The 13494-nt window shown below is 33.8% G+C and overlaps 2 protein-coding genes across 2 annotated transcripts in view; one reads left to right on the top strand and one right to left on the bottom strand.

Annotated features, from left to right (window-relative positions):
• LOC106663639 overlaps positions 1-3288 on the bottom strand; it is an 11139-nt gene extending 7851 nt beyond the window's left edge. Inside the window, exons 1-2 of the mRNA XM_024227122.1 lie at positions 2346-3288; positions 2242-2277 (exon numbers count right to left, since the gene is read on the bottom strand). Coding sequence (XP_024082890.1) covers positions 2242-2277; positions 2346-2517 — 208 coding nt within the window. The 5' untranslated portion in view covers positions 2518-3288. The remainder of the gene's footprint in view (positions 1-2241; positions 2278-2345) is intronic.
• On the top strand, positions 1520-13494 carry LOC106663696 (glycogen debranching enzyme). Its single transcript, XM_014388740.2, has 27 exons — positions 1520-1957; positions 4147-4253; positions 4353-4530; positions 4588-4780; positions 4839-4964; positions 5026-5244; positions 5315-5550; positions 5809-6021; positions 6081-6260; positions 6324-6453; positions 8143-8266; positions 8334-8587; positions 8642-8770; positions 8828-9018; positions 9078-9275; positions 9331-9518; positions 9682-9819; positions 10236-10365; positions 10426-10604; positions 10663-10765; positions 11089-11308; positions 11368-11515; positions 11586-11801; positions 11902-12095; positions 12398-12580; positions 13065-13283; positions 13339-13494. Exons 2-27 carry the CDS (start codon positions 4178-4180, stop codon positions 13369-13371), a joined length of 4398 nt encoding a protein of 1465 aa, XP_014244226.1. The 5' UTR covers positions 1520-1957; positions 4147-4177; the 3' UTR covers positions 13372-13494.

The raw sequence follows: 13494 nt of genomic DNA, 5'->3' as shown, positions 1-13494 counted from the left end.
TTTTAATTAGAAAAGGCGATCAACCGCTTTGGGTCATTTCCCGCCTTAAAAGCTTTCAAGCTGGGTAGTGAGTGGGCCACAGCCCAGGGACTCCCCTCCCCGACAGTGGAATCAAGGCCCTGGCAATATCACGCGCCCTGGACCCAAACCTCACCCTAAGACACCTCCCAACATTGAGTAAAATACAGATTATTGCATAAAATGAATATTCTTTTGTATTAAATTATTATATCATTTTATCTTCATATTTCAGAAATTAGTTTAGGTTTTTTAAGGAAAGTTGGTAGTTTGTCTATTTGGTCGGAGTCATCACCAAGCGAGTCTTTGATGTTGGTTGGAATTTCCAGCCAATGTCTTTCTCCTTCATATTTTTTGCAATTTGTCAAAATGTGTTTAACTGTTATTCTTTCTGTGTAAACATCACAAAGTGGAGTATCTTTTTTTGCCATGAGATAAGAATGAGTAAGCCTACAATGACCAATTCTAAGCCTACAACTGCTTTGTGCCTGGAACCCCTATGAGATGAGGCCCAAGGTTTTACACAGTCTTTAATCTCCCTAAATTTGACATTAGAAGTCGTTTCCCATTCTCATTGCCAAATATTCCGCAGTGTCCAGGAATCCACACTACTCTATTTCCCTGATTTTGCAGAGATTCAATGACAAATAGGATGTCTTGCATCAATGGATGTACAGAAAAGTTGTTTTTAAGTGCGAATAAATATAGTTGTCTACATATTAAACCTGTTTCCGCCCTTTTTTTCTTCATGTGCTATTTCCATCTCAGCTTGGCATCTAGTCATTCCCAGATATTTAGCTGAATCACTGTTTGGTTTAATAGCTCCATCAATGAGGCGGAACATGGTTCAATTTTTTATTTGTAAAATTTATATGAAATTTTGAACAAATGAATCCTGGTCGCCTACTTTTGTACAAAGCTGTATGTATTAATGGACACACTGACCAATACGGAAAATCCATCGATTAAAAAAATTATACACCAAAAGAAAAAAGCTAACATTTGGAAACTGGACATGGAGTGAATATCTCTACAATTAGACTGTATAAAAAATCGTAATGAGCACGTCTAAGAATGAAAATTTGGAGAACATTAAATTATTCAAGGGAAATAAAGGGTTTTCCACTCCTTATCGATCGGAAAAGCTTTTCACCTGGAAAATTAGCCGGCGAAATGGGAAACTCGAAGCGCCCTACACCCGAGTTTATTTTATATTTAGCATAGCCGACATGACCCAGGATCAACTGATCGTTTTTATTAACATCTTTTTATGTATTTTCTTCAGACATTCACACATAAAGTACTCGGTTCATTTAATTGTTTTGTGCTTGTACGTTTGTATCCTCAGTGTACAAGTTTATGCATGTGTACGTACATACTGTACATGTAAATTTTGAATGTAAATCACTAAATCCTGTTTGAAATTGAAACATAAACCTTAATACACGTTTTTTTCTTGTTATACGCAAAATATAGGTAGGTTATTATCCAATGTTGTTTTCTTCAATATTTGCCCATCCCATGTTTTGCCTAATTATTTTTTGGCCCTAGGTTCAAATTCCCAATAAAAATTTGACCCCGATTTGTTGTTTTCATTATCAAATATCCTTTACGTAATGTACTTTGTTGAACTGTTACAAGTTTTTCGAGCGGTGTTATCATTTTGATTAGATTGTCTTATTTATTAAATATGTTTTGGAGATGATAGTTTAATATAATAAAACGTCCTCAATAATTCACTTTCTTATTTTTTCAGGCTTTTAAGTTGATTAAGTCTTTGTTGTCCAATTGTAAATAATTTTAACTCGTTTGCCAGGGCGAGGAGAAAGCCCACTCCAAGTTTTAAAATTAGTGGTTCAAAGTAATATTTGTTACAAATATTAGAAAGTAAGTAGTTAAATGCGCCTCTCCGTAGTCTGTTGACAAGATCTCAACAAGGGTAACCACTTTCCTTACAGAATTTGTTTTTTAAAACTAAACCGTCTTTAATAGTCGAATCCGATTGTGCCCTTCGTGAATAATTTCTGCATGCATTACTAACATTTTGGCCGAAGCATGCAGAACAGTGTACGCTGTTTAAAATAATTGGTGAAAGTATGTAAATTCTGAATATTTGGCAATGCTGGCAAATGGTGTCAGTTGGTTCGGTCCTTATGTGTCTAATCAAATGCGATTGCACTTGTGATCTATTAATAATTACAATGATGGACAAATTTAACACACCAAAAAAGTAGTCTCTGCCCTTCGATTCAGCTGCACCTAAAGATTGCATTCAGTTAATCTTTTTCCTTCGTTTATTTCATTTGATATTATTCTTATAACTAAACCTTTTTCAATGGCTCCAGTCAGGCCTTTGAGCGAGTATGACAGTGTCAGAGTTGTAACATTATTGGCGGAAGGATACAGCCAGTGCGAAGTTGTCAGGAGATTGAGTGTAAATCTCTCTATGAAGGGTTTCCCACTAGAAGGCCAGGGTAGGGTCAACGTAGGTCTACACATGTGATGATAAATTCATCAGGCTCTATGAAAGTGCAACATTATGGGAAATGAGATAAGAAATGTTTCCATTTCCTCCAAGAATGTAAGAAGAAGGTTGAAAAAAATAACCTCAGGGCCTGGCATCTGGCTTTGTGGACCTCTCCTTACCACAGCTCAGAAAATGACCACGCATCAATTTGCATAGGAACGTGTGAATTGGAAGATTGGGGATGAGTTCTTTTTACAGATGAGGTGAGTTTGCCTCAAATCTTCAGATGGTCTTAATTTCATATGGAGACGCTCAGGAGAAAGGTACACCCCATTCTGTACGGTTCGTCAGGTGGCATTCCATTGTGGTTCACTGATGTTCTAGGGTGGCATTTCCTTGGACACCCACATTGAATTGGTTGTTGTGCGAGGAAGATCTCTTCACAGATGTACCATTTGCCCCCCACATCGATGAGAGATTCTTGCTAATGTAGGATAACGTCCTGCCCTATAGAGCAGGTATTGTGAATGAGGTCAGAATTGAATGCTTGGTGTGGCCAGTTCAGAGTCCAGATTTGAACCCAATTGAACACATCACCAACTTAAGAGACGAGTACAACGGTGAAACCCAGATCATAACATCTTAGAAGAGTTGGATTTTCTTGATGAATGGGAAAGGATTCATCAGAATTTTGCCAGAAATCTTTTCCAAGGAATGCAAAAGTTTTTAACGAACGTGATTTGAGCCAGAGGTGGAAATACTCGGTATTAAAGGGGACAAACAGTATTTTTTTACATGATTATTATTTTTTCATCATTCAATTGTGTTGTTTTTTAATTAGTTAATAAACATTTTCTTTTCCAATGTCTTATTTTTACAACCAAACCTATTTTTGGTTTGCAAAATATAAATAAACCTAAAAACCTTTTACTAGGTATTAAAGGGGACAAAAAAACTTTTATTTGTTTTTCAATTTTTTAATCAATATATATTTTTTAATTAGGTAATAAACATTTTCTTTTTAAATTTCTTATTTTTGCAACCATATTTCATTAAATTTCATATTTTTGGTACGCAAAATATGAATAAACCTACATGCATTAAAATTTAAAGGTGGTGTGTTAATTTTGTCCATCAGTGTATAGAAAATGCAATGTGTATTTTTTTTTATTGTTGTTCTTTGGTTTTGAATATTTGCCATTCAAAAATTATGCTCCGTTCTGCAGAAATATAATCTCTACCGAAAAAATAACAGAATCATGCCATTTTTAAACATCTAAGTCTAAAACAAGGAATACGGCATATAACATGTTATGGAAAAATAACAAGCAAAAATAAAATAAACAAACATCCAATTATTGTATTAAATAAAACAATTACTTTAAAAAAAAAAACAAAAAAACATGATACTGTGATTATAAAGGTCAACTTAAAAACCTGATAATTTTAATAATTATTTATTAAAATTGCTTATGGGGAATTGCATTGCTTAATAAAATATGACAAATTTAATCCAGGAACACATTTGTAGCTAGAGACAAGTTTAATTAACATTAATAATATTGAATTTGTCTTGTAATAAAGTCAACAATTGTAGAAGATATATAATCAGTGTAATTTTGAAATGTTTAATGCTTTTTTAAATAACAGTATATCGTTAGGTCCAAAGGGAATTCAAAACTGTAAATCATTATGGAGCTACCTCGAGTTGTTCTAACTATAAACAAAGATCAGAATGAGGAGGATAAACTTTTCCGTGTGCCCAAAGGTAAAACATTTTTATCAAAACAAATTAATTAAATATAAATTTACATTTTGAAATATTCAGAAAAAATGTTGATTTGTTAAAACAAATTACTGGTTTTAGGAGTCGTTATACAAATAAAAGAAGGACCATCTCTTTATGGTCATAAGGTCAAAATATTTACAGATTTCCCTCAGAAAGGCACAGGTTTTGTCCAAAGGGCTTATAGGGTATTGGATAAGAAAGAATTGATCGCTAATTGGTCAGGGTCATTTCATTATTGTTTTACTGTTGATGATTGGTAGGTTGTTTCACGTTATTTTCATTTTTTATATATATACTAACTATTCAATTACAGTCTCAAAATTAATGGCCAAGGCTATATTTTGGTCGAACCTGAACTAATTATCGGCAGCGACATCGTGACATTGGACTGCATTCAATGTGTTACTTACATTTCCAAAAATCTAGGCCCATTGTCTACATGGAAAAAGAAGCTGCAAGTGGCCAAAGAGTGTGGATATAATATGATCCATTTCACGCCCATACAGGTTGAATTGCATATACATGTAAATTTTTTCTTGAAATAATTTTCCATTCCTCTCTTAGGCGCTGGGTAGCTCCAATTCAGCGTATAGTTTAAAAGATCAGTTAAAAATCAATCCATTATTTGGTGACAATTTGACTGACGCTGACATTCTGGAAGTTGTAAATTTTATTAGAAAAGAATGGAAGGTATTGTACAGACTTAAAAATTAAAGTGGTCAACAAGTTTTTATTTTAATTTGAATTCCAGATATTAAGTATTTGTGATATAGTATTGAATCATACTGCAAATGAAAGTCCATGGCTTAAAGATCACCCAGAATGTGCCTACAACTTGACTAACTCGCCTCATCTTCGTCCAGCTTATATTCTAGATAGATTATTGTATAAACTTTCTCTCGATGTATCTGTAGGAGTATATGAAACAATGGGACTTACTGCAGAAATTAATTCTGAAGAGCATCTTAATGTTGGTCAACAAAGAAAATATTCTCTATAATTAATTACTCTTGATACTATTTTGAAATTTAATTTTTAAGAGTCTCAGATACCTTTTGGAAAGTGTTTTGATACCAGAAGCAAAAATCCCAGAATGCTTTTTAGTGGATGTACATCTGCTTGTGAACGAATTCAAAGAAAAGTGCAGAAATGTAACACTGACAGAGAGAATCGATAACCCTGACAGAAATCTTACGATTATCCAGGATCCCCAATTTCGGCGATTGAAATCAACCATTGATATGGGTTTAGCACTAAAGAAGTTCAACATATACAGGTAAGAATAATTACGGTAATAATGTTCTTGTTGTAGCTAGGTAGTTTCTGGTCAGCCCGTTGCAGTCTGTCTTGGCTTTTTGCCATCTTAAGTAGTTGGTGTCTTGTTAACACCACTGATGATGGTGAAAAGCTGCAACACATCTGACAGACCAATTAGCAAAGGCAGTTAAGAAATTATCGAGCTACAGGTTCATGGGGAGATAAATCTCATGATATTTCACAATTTATTGTACTTTTTGTTAAAAAATAATTACAGAGTTGACTGCTTTGATGAAGATACAAGGCAAAAAAAATGTGCTGAAGCTTTCAAAAATTATCTGGAGTCTCAAAATAATGAAATCAGAAATGAAATTGAGAATCATTTAAAGAGTGCTGTCGAAAACACTATAGCGACTGTTCGATATTTTAGACTAGATCAAAAAGGTCCAAAAATCCCATTAGTGACCAAAGACGATCTTCTTGTGCACAGGTGATAAATTTCCTACTGTAAATAATGTTGAATCGTTAGTAAATTTGGGGAGTTTTTAGGTATTTTGTTGAAATAATAACATTAGATGAAAACGCGATGTTTACTGATGAAGCAAAGTACATAATGGCTCATAATGGTTGGGTTATGGACTATGATCCTTTAAACAATTTTGCAGAATTTGGATCCAACGTCTATCTCAAGAGAGAACTGATCGTTTGGGGAGATAGCGTTAAATTAAGGTATATCATCTTTTTTTTAATATTATCATTTATTTTTTGTTTTGCATGATTTTGTGTGTACAGATATGGTGAAAAAAGAGATGATTGCCCATATCTCTGGGATCACATGAGGTCATATGTTGAAAGAACGGTTGAAATTTTCGATGGAATTCGTTTGGACAATTGCCACTCCACGCCAATACCTGTAGCACAAGTAATAAATACTACTCATCTAATCTTTGGAATTTTGAACAGTTTTGATATTTGGGTCAAATTCACTAATTTCGTGGTCCGCTTGACCAATTAAATATTACAATTAATTAAGGTTTTTAGTTAAGATGAAAAAAAGTTAATGGCACGAGAGGGATTCGAACCCACGACCTTCGGCTTGATACGCCTCTGCTCTACCACCTGAGCTATCGTGACCTCGATCCACTCGGACATCAACTCCCCATCTCAACCCCACCTTATGAGTTTTCCCTCCTTTTGCTTTTTTTCAAATGTCGTGTAATTGGTTTGGATTCTCGACGACAATTGAGACGGCGACGGAGAGCTTTAGTGAAGTGTACCTCAGTTAATTCATTAAATTCACTAATTTCATGGTCATTTGAAAAAAATTGAAATATGCGCTGGGTGTGTGAGTTGCTACTTCTTAACCATTGCGACCGCTGACACCCCTCATAAGGACTTTTTTTTTAACAAGGTTATTTCAACTATGAGGTTATATGAACCTTTGGGGTGTGGATATTTTTGAAAAAAAAGTCCATTTGTAAGATGTCAGGTTCGAATGCAGGGCCGCTGGATTCGAACCCGGAACCTCTACCTAACAGTGATGAGCACCGTGTCAATGCTTAAACTTTGCGGCCTCCGACACCCCCCATAAGGACTTTAAAACTATTATTAGTATTTTAAAAGGTTAAAATATGAACATCTATTTATACCATTTAATCTTATGGTTTTGAGCATATTGTGTATTTATACTAGTGATAAATCATGACTAATCATTGTAACCACAAAAAAGGGCAAAATTCGCTTATTAATACAAGAAAAATCACTCTGGTTCATAGAAAAAATAAAAATAAATAACAATTTTATGAACCAAGTGTCAGTTGACGACCTCCCAAGAAAGAAAAATTAAAAAGAGAGAGAATGTGAACAGGACATGTTGCAAGATGAATTCTTGCCATTTGATAAACCGATAATTTTTTTTTACATTTCCCTTGTGAATTAAAACAAGAAATTATTTCTGTTTTTTTCTTCTTCAAACATTGCAAGTCTTTATCTATGTATTAGATTACAACTTAGCACCATGTATCTTGAACAACAAAGTTTTAGTGTATTTTGCCATTTCTGGTAATACAACTATCAGATGGTCCAAGCAGAGTGTAAAAAATCTTTGTACCCCTTGTGGAGTTGGCCATCACAAGGGCTCCCTGGGAGAGTTAGTCCCAGATTCTTGGAGAGTTTGCTCCTTTTCCATAAGATTATAAATAGTTTTCATCCACACTCTCAAAAAGGTGTCTCTTTCTTTCATAAATGACAATAACAAATTGTGAGTTAGGTAGCTTTTAGGTCAGTGGCAGCAGCGCGTCTTTCCATGTTGGCAGTTGTTCTTTCAAGTCTAATAGGCATTGCCTAGGGTCAAAAAATAAAAACAAATAATAAGCATAACTTGCCTTATCTGGGGAAGCGACTAGCAGATGATTGAAATATAGTGTAAACCTTGGTGACGACAGCCCATTCTCTGAAATTTTACAAGTTACTGAATTAATCACAGTAACAAAATTAAATTGTAAAATTGAAACAATAGAATATAAATTTAAAAGAATTATTTTTCTTGGCTTTCATTGAATTAAAATCACAAGCAAAAAGTAATAGTATGAAATTCTTTTCAAATTTTTAGTACTTAGTAGATGCAGCTCGTGTAGTTAGACCAGAGCTCTATGTCGTTGCAGAATTATTTACTAATTCAGATCAGATTGATAACATTTTTATTAACAAAATTGGAATATCTTCATTAGTTAGAGGTGAGTGCCTAAACAAAATTATTTAAAAATTAAATAAATATAAAACTTCTAAAATTTAATGTAATAGAAAGCATGTCTGCGGGGGATTCGCAAGAGGTTGGCCGCCTAGTCTACCGCTATGGAGGGTCAGTTATTGGCGCTTTACACTCCCAAAAAGTGTCAAACATCGCTCATGCATTATTCATGGATCTCACACATGATAATTCGAGCCCAGTGGAAAGAAAGACCGTTTATGATATGCTTCCTTCGACGGCTCTTGTCTCAATGGCAGCCTGTGCTACTGGTTCCACCTACGGCTATGACCAACTCGTCCCTCACCATGCAAGTTAAAATTTCAATTGAAACTGAATTTTTTTCTGACAAAATCCATTGTAGATAAATGTTGTCAAGGAAGATCGAACTTTCATGAACTTCTCCGAGACCAGAATTGCAGGCGGCATAATGTCAGGAAAATGCGCTTTGAATAAATTGCATTATGAATTAGCTAAACAAGGTTTTTCTCAGGTATCAGACAAAATTAATATTAGATGTTTTTCACATTATAATCGGTTTTATTTGTAGGTGTTCGTAGATCAAATTGACAAAGATATTGTTTGTGTGACAAGATTCAACCCGAACACCTTGGATTCTGTTGTGCTCGTTGCTTATACAGCTTTTAAGTGGCCTAACAATTACCAGACAGGTGAAGGAAAGGGAGTCACTGTGCAAGCGGTTCCACACAGTCTAATTTTTGAAGCCTTTTTGAAACACAAGTGAGTATGACCAAAAAAATACACTGGAAAGACATACTTTTTTGAAATTGTTTTAAAAGGTCTGGTAAACGTTATGAGCCTTCAAGCAATTTCACTAAAGATTCAACAGTAATTAATGGCCTGCAAGAATACGATCTTGAGATTAGTGAAAATGTACCGATATCGTCGGGCAAAATGGTCCGACTTGTTTCTTCAGAACAGGGTACAAGGGTGAACTTTACAACAGATTTTCAGCCAGGTTCCGTTGTGGCTTTGAAGTGAGTAACTTAACGTTAAAACGTAATCTTCCAATAATAATCATTCCTTTTTAAGGTTTGTTGCTCAGGAAAATGCGGTAAAAGCAGCAAAGAAAATAAACGAAGGGATGACAATACAGGACTGTATAGAACATTTCTCCCTGGCTGATGTTAATTACGCTCTGTATCGGTGTGGCAATGAAGAAAATGGAAATACATACTGCATCCCTGGACATGGCCATCTAGTTTATTGTGGAATACAAGGTTTAGTTTTATTTTAAAACTAATATTACTTGCCATTTATTTTTAAATTAATGACTCAAATACAAACCCATAGCAATTGATGCAAAGTTTAAAAAAAAAAAACTATTTTAAGTAATGATAATAACAGTAATAATTTTTGTATAAAGAACTTATTTATTTTCAGGTATTATGTCGGTATTTGATATCATTGCAAAAAACAATGATTTGGGTCACCCATTGTGTTCCAATATCAGAGAAGGGTCTTGGTATATGTATTATACTGTAGACAGGTTGAAACAACTTCAGTCGACCGAACGATTGGGTAAATTGATTTTCATTTTATTAAATACAATTCCAAGCTCATACCTTATTTGATCAACATTACACATTTAAAGATAGAATAGAAATAAATTATTTATAGTATGGTCATTTTCAATCATGACTGTCAGACATGTTTCGGCTTCTTGCCACTTCAGTGGTGGGCTGTCAACACAATATCACTCATAAATGACAAATTATTGCTTATAGAACACATAAAAAAACTGTGAGCCTTTTATCAAACCGTTAATACTTACCAAATTATTTATTGTGTTCTATGGAAAAGTATATATTTAATTTTTTTTAAATTCCGTTAAAATCTCAAATATCCAGAGTGTAATTTTTCTCATCCCATTCTCAACATTAATAGTTTTGAAAACTATTTAACCATTAATTCTATTTATCCCAAATCGTTTGTAGGAGATAAATTGCATAAGCAATTCAAACTTATAGACGATCTGCCTACATCACTGAGACCTTGGGGGCTTTATAAAGTTCTGTCACAAGTCCATGGAGCTCTGCTAGAAAAAGCAATTTCATTAATGCCTGCGTAAGATACATTGAACAATGTATAGAATGTCTTGTTATAAATGTTCAACTTTTATTTTAGATTTTTTAAAGAAGGAGATGAATTTCTACAAAACCTTGCAATGTGCTCTATCCAGATGGCAGGCATTATTAAATCTTCTCCACTTCCACCTCTGTCGAATGGAATCGCTCCACCGAGGCCAAAAATAGAAAATTTATCCGATGGTTTCGACCATCAAATTTGCACTACATTGGCAGCTGGTAAAAAGTACAAATTCATAGTAATAAATGTATAATTTAAAAAAATCTTTATGTTTAGGTCTCCCTCATTTTTCATCTGGCTACATGAGATCGTGGGGGCGGGACACTTTTATATCTATTAAGGGACTCTTAATTTTAACCCATAGATTTGATGAAGCAAGGTAACTTTCTAAAAACAATTGAAATTATTTTTAAATTGTATCATGGCATATCTGAAGAGAAACAAAAATCATAAATAACTTTCACGTTGCACCAAATTTATATGTTATTTTGACTGTCCTTTTTCTAGACCATAGTTAAATTCTCAATTCAAAAATATTCTTTTACTGAACTAAACACTGTAAAACGTTGGCATTAAAATTAAGATGTATTGGATAGTTTAACGTCAGTATGAGAAAAGAATGAATAGTGCACTATAAATTAAACTTGAGTGGCTGTTCCAAAAATCTATTTGAAATTAAAAATATCTTCTTTTTTAATATAGATACCACATATTGGGATATGGCGGATGTTTGCGTCATGGTCTCATCCCAAACTTGTTAGATGCTTATGACCTTAAACCTAGGTACAACAGCAGAGATGCAGTTTGGTGGTGGCTTCAATCTATAAAGGAATACACAAACTTAGTGCCAAATGGAGTCGTAATATTTAAAGACAAGGTTAACCGCCTCTTTCCAACAGACGAGTCAGAACTGGAATTTGTAGTAAGTATTTTGAATAGAAGCAAACACTTGTGAAATTTTGAATATCCTTATTTTTAAAGGATCAGCCTCTTGAAGAAGTTATTCAAGAAGCTCTGACAAAACACTTTCAAGGAGTGACTTTCCGGGAACGTAATGCTGGTAAAGAAATTGACGAACATATGACAATTCACGGGTTTGATAACCAGATCGGCGTTCATCCAATAACTGGTAACTTTCTATCACCCATATATATGTGTTTTTAAACTATTAATTTTTTTTTTTAAATGCAATTTTATAGGTTTTGTTTTTGGTGGGAATGAATGGAATTGTGGAACATGGATGGATAAAATGGGATCGAGCGTCGAAGCTGGTACAAAAGGAAAACCTGCTACGCCCAGAGATGGTTCAGCCGTTGAAATTGTAGGGCTGTCTTATTCTGTCATATTATGGCTTTCAACATTGTACAAGAAAGGGAAATACCCTTATAACAGTGTCACCCGAATTAATAAGTTTGGTAAGGAGCTAATGTTTACACATAAATTTATATATATATATATATATATATAAATTTATGTATATATGTATACAGCTGTTTAATATAAGGTATGTTATAGGAGAGACCACAACATGGACATGGGCGGAATGGGCAGACAAAATAAAATCACATTTTACAAAAGAGTTTTGGGTGGAAGACAAGACCGTTAGTGAATATGTAAACAGAGTAGGCATATATAAGGACAGCGTAGGCGCAACTCAACCTTGGGCTGATTTCAGACTGAGACCAAACTTTTTAATCTCAATGGTTGTTGTATGTGAAACTAATTATATTTCATTCTCACTTATGCACTCTAATTACAAATTAAAATCATAGAAAGAAGTGCATGTATTTTTTTTTATAGAGAGATTTATTAGAAAGTGATGTTTTATTGTAATTTGTGTGATTTTATAATTATTGTATTAGTATTTATTACAATAGAGCTGAGTGGTTTGATTTGTGGATCATGGTTTGATCCTCAGCATTGACTCTGAAATATTCTCTCCCTTTAAAAGTGTGATGTGCCAGCTTCCTTGAATATTTATTTAATTGAATCATATTGGTTTATTTTTCAGGCTCCAGAGCTTTTTGACCTGGAAAAAGCCAGAATAGCGCTCCAGTCGGTCAAAGTGCTAGTTGGCCCACTTGGAATGAAAACCCTTGATCCAACTGATCTCATGTATTGCGGTGATTACGATAATGGCAACCATTCGACAGATTTTAAAGTTGCACACGGATTTAATTATCACCAAGGGCCGGTGAGAAAATAATTTAAAAAAAGTCATAATCCAAATTAAATCAAATTTAAAATTTAGTGTATTAATATAATGAATTTGGTAAGATAATATTTATCATTTATTGCCAACAAAAACAATTTATGTTGAACCAACTCAAAGACCAACACCACCATCAACTTCAAGAAGCTAAATTAGTTTGCTTTTATTCACATATAATTAATATAATAGTGTTTGTGCTGTCCTTCTTCATTGCACTTTGAAAAATGTTAATATCTAGTCTCTTGATTTTAACAATTAAACAGTAAATATCATTATTATTTTAATTTTTGATCACTTGGTTAAGAAGTATTACCAAGATTTTCAATAATTTGTTTTTATATTACTGCGAAATGTATATGTGATACACACTTTATTAAATTTTACATTACTAGCATATCACATTCAAACATAGAATGAATATATTATGTCAGAACTTAATTAATTACGGTTTTTAATTTTGTAATAGGAGTGGGTTTGGTTGGTCGGTTACTATCTGAGAGCGAAGCTGAGGTATTCAGAAGATCCTGAAGGGGCTGCGGCTGAGATAAAACAGTACCTTTCGACTCACTGGAACCACTTGGTCAACAATCCGTGGCGAGGTTTATCCGAGTTGACGAATGCCAATGGTGCTTTCTGTGAAGGCGCTTGCCCCACTCAAGCTTGGTCTGCCGCATCTATTATCGAGGTGAATATTGGCTTTTATAATACTGATGTTCATCTGTTAATTGTCTGTATTTCAGGTTTTCTATGATTTAACACATCTGTGTAACTGAACTGGGCGGTAAACTTCAGTAATATTTATAAAATATCGTTTAGAGTTGATACTTTATTACTCTGTATGAGTATTTAATTGTTAAAATTTTTGTAACTATTCATTATACATATATACTATTAGA

This window comes from Cimex lectularius, unplaced genomic scaffold (genome assembly GCF_000648675.2).
Source record: "Cimex lectularius strain Harlan isolate CLEC.00 unplaced genomic scaffold, Clec_2.1 scaffold204, whole genome shotgun sequence".
Classification (NCBI taxonomy): Eukaryota; Metazoa; Arthropoda; class Insecta; order Hemiptera; family Cimicidae; genus Cimex; species Cimex lectularius.
This window is presented reverse-complemented; position numbering and strand designations above follow the sequence as displayed.

Coding starts and splice junctions, on each gene's coding strand:
- LOC106663696 (XM_014388740.2), top strand. CDS start 4,178: ATGGAGCTACCTCGAGTTGTTCTAACTATAAACAAAGATCAGAATGAG. Junction 4,531..4,587: donor TGTTTTACTGTTGATGATTG/GTAGGTTGTTTC, acceptor ATTCAATTACAG/TCTCAAAATTAATGGCCAAG. Junction 6,022..6,080: donor GACGATCTTCTTGTGCACAG/GTGATAAATTTC, acceptor GGGAGTTTTTAG/GTATTTTGTTGAAATAATAA.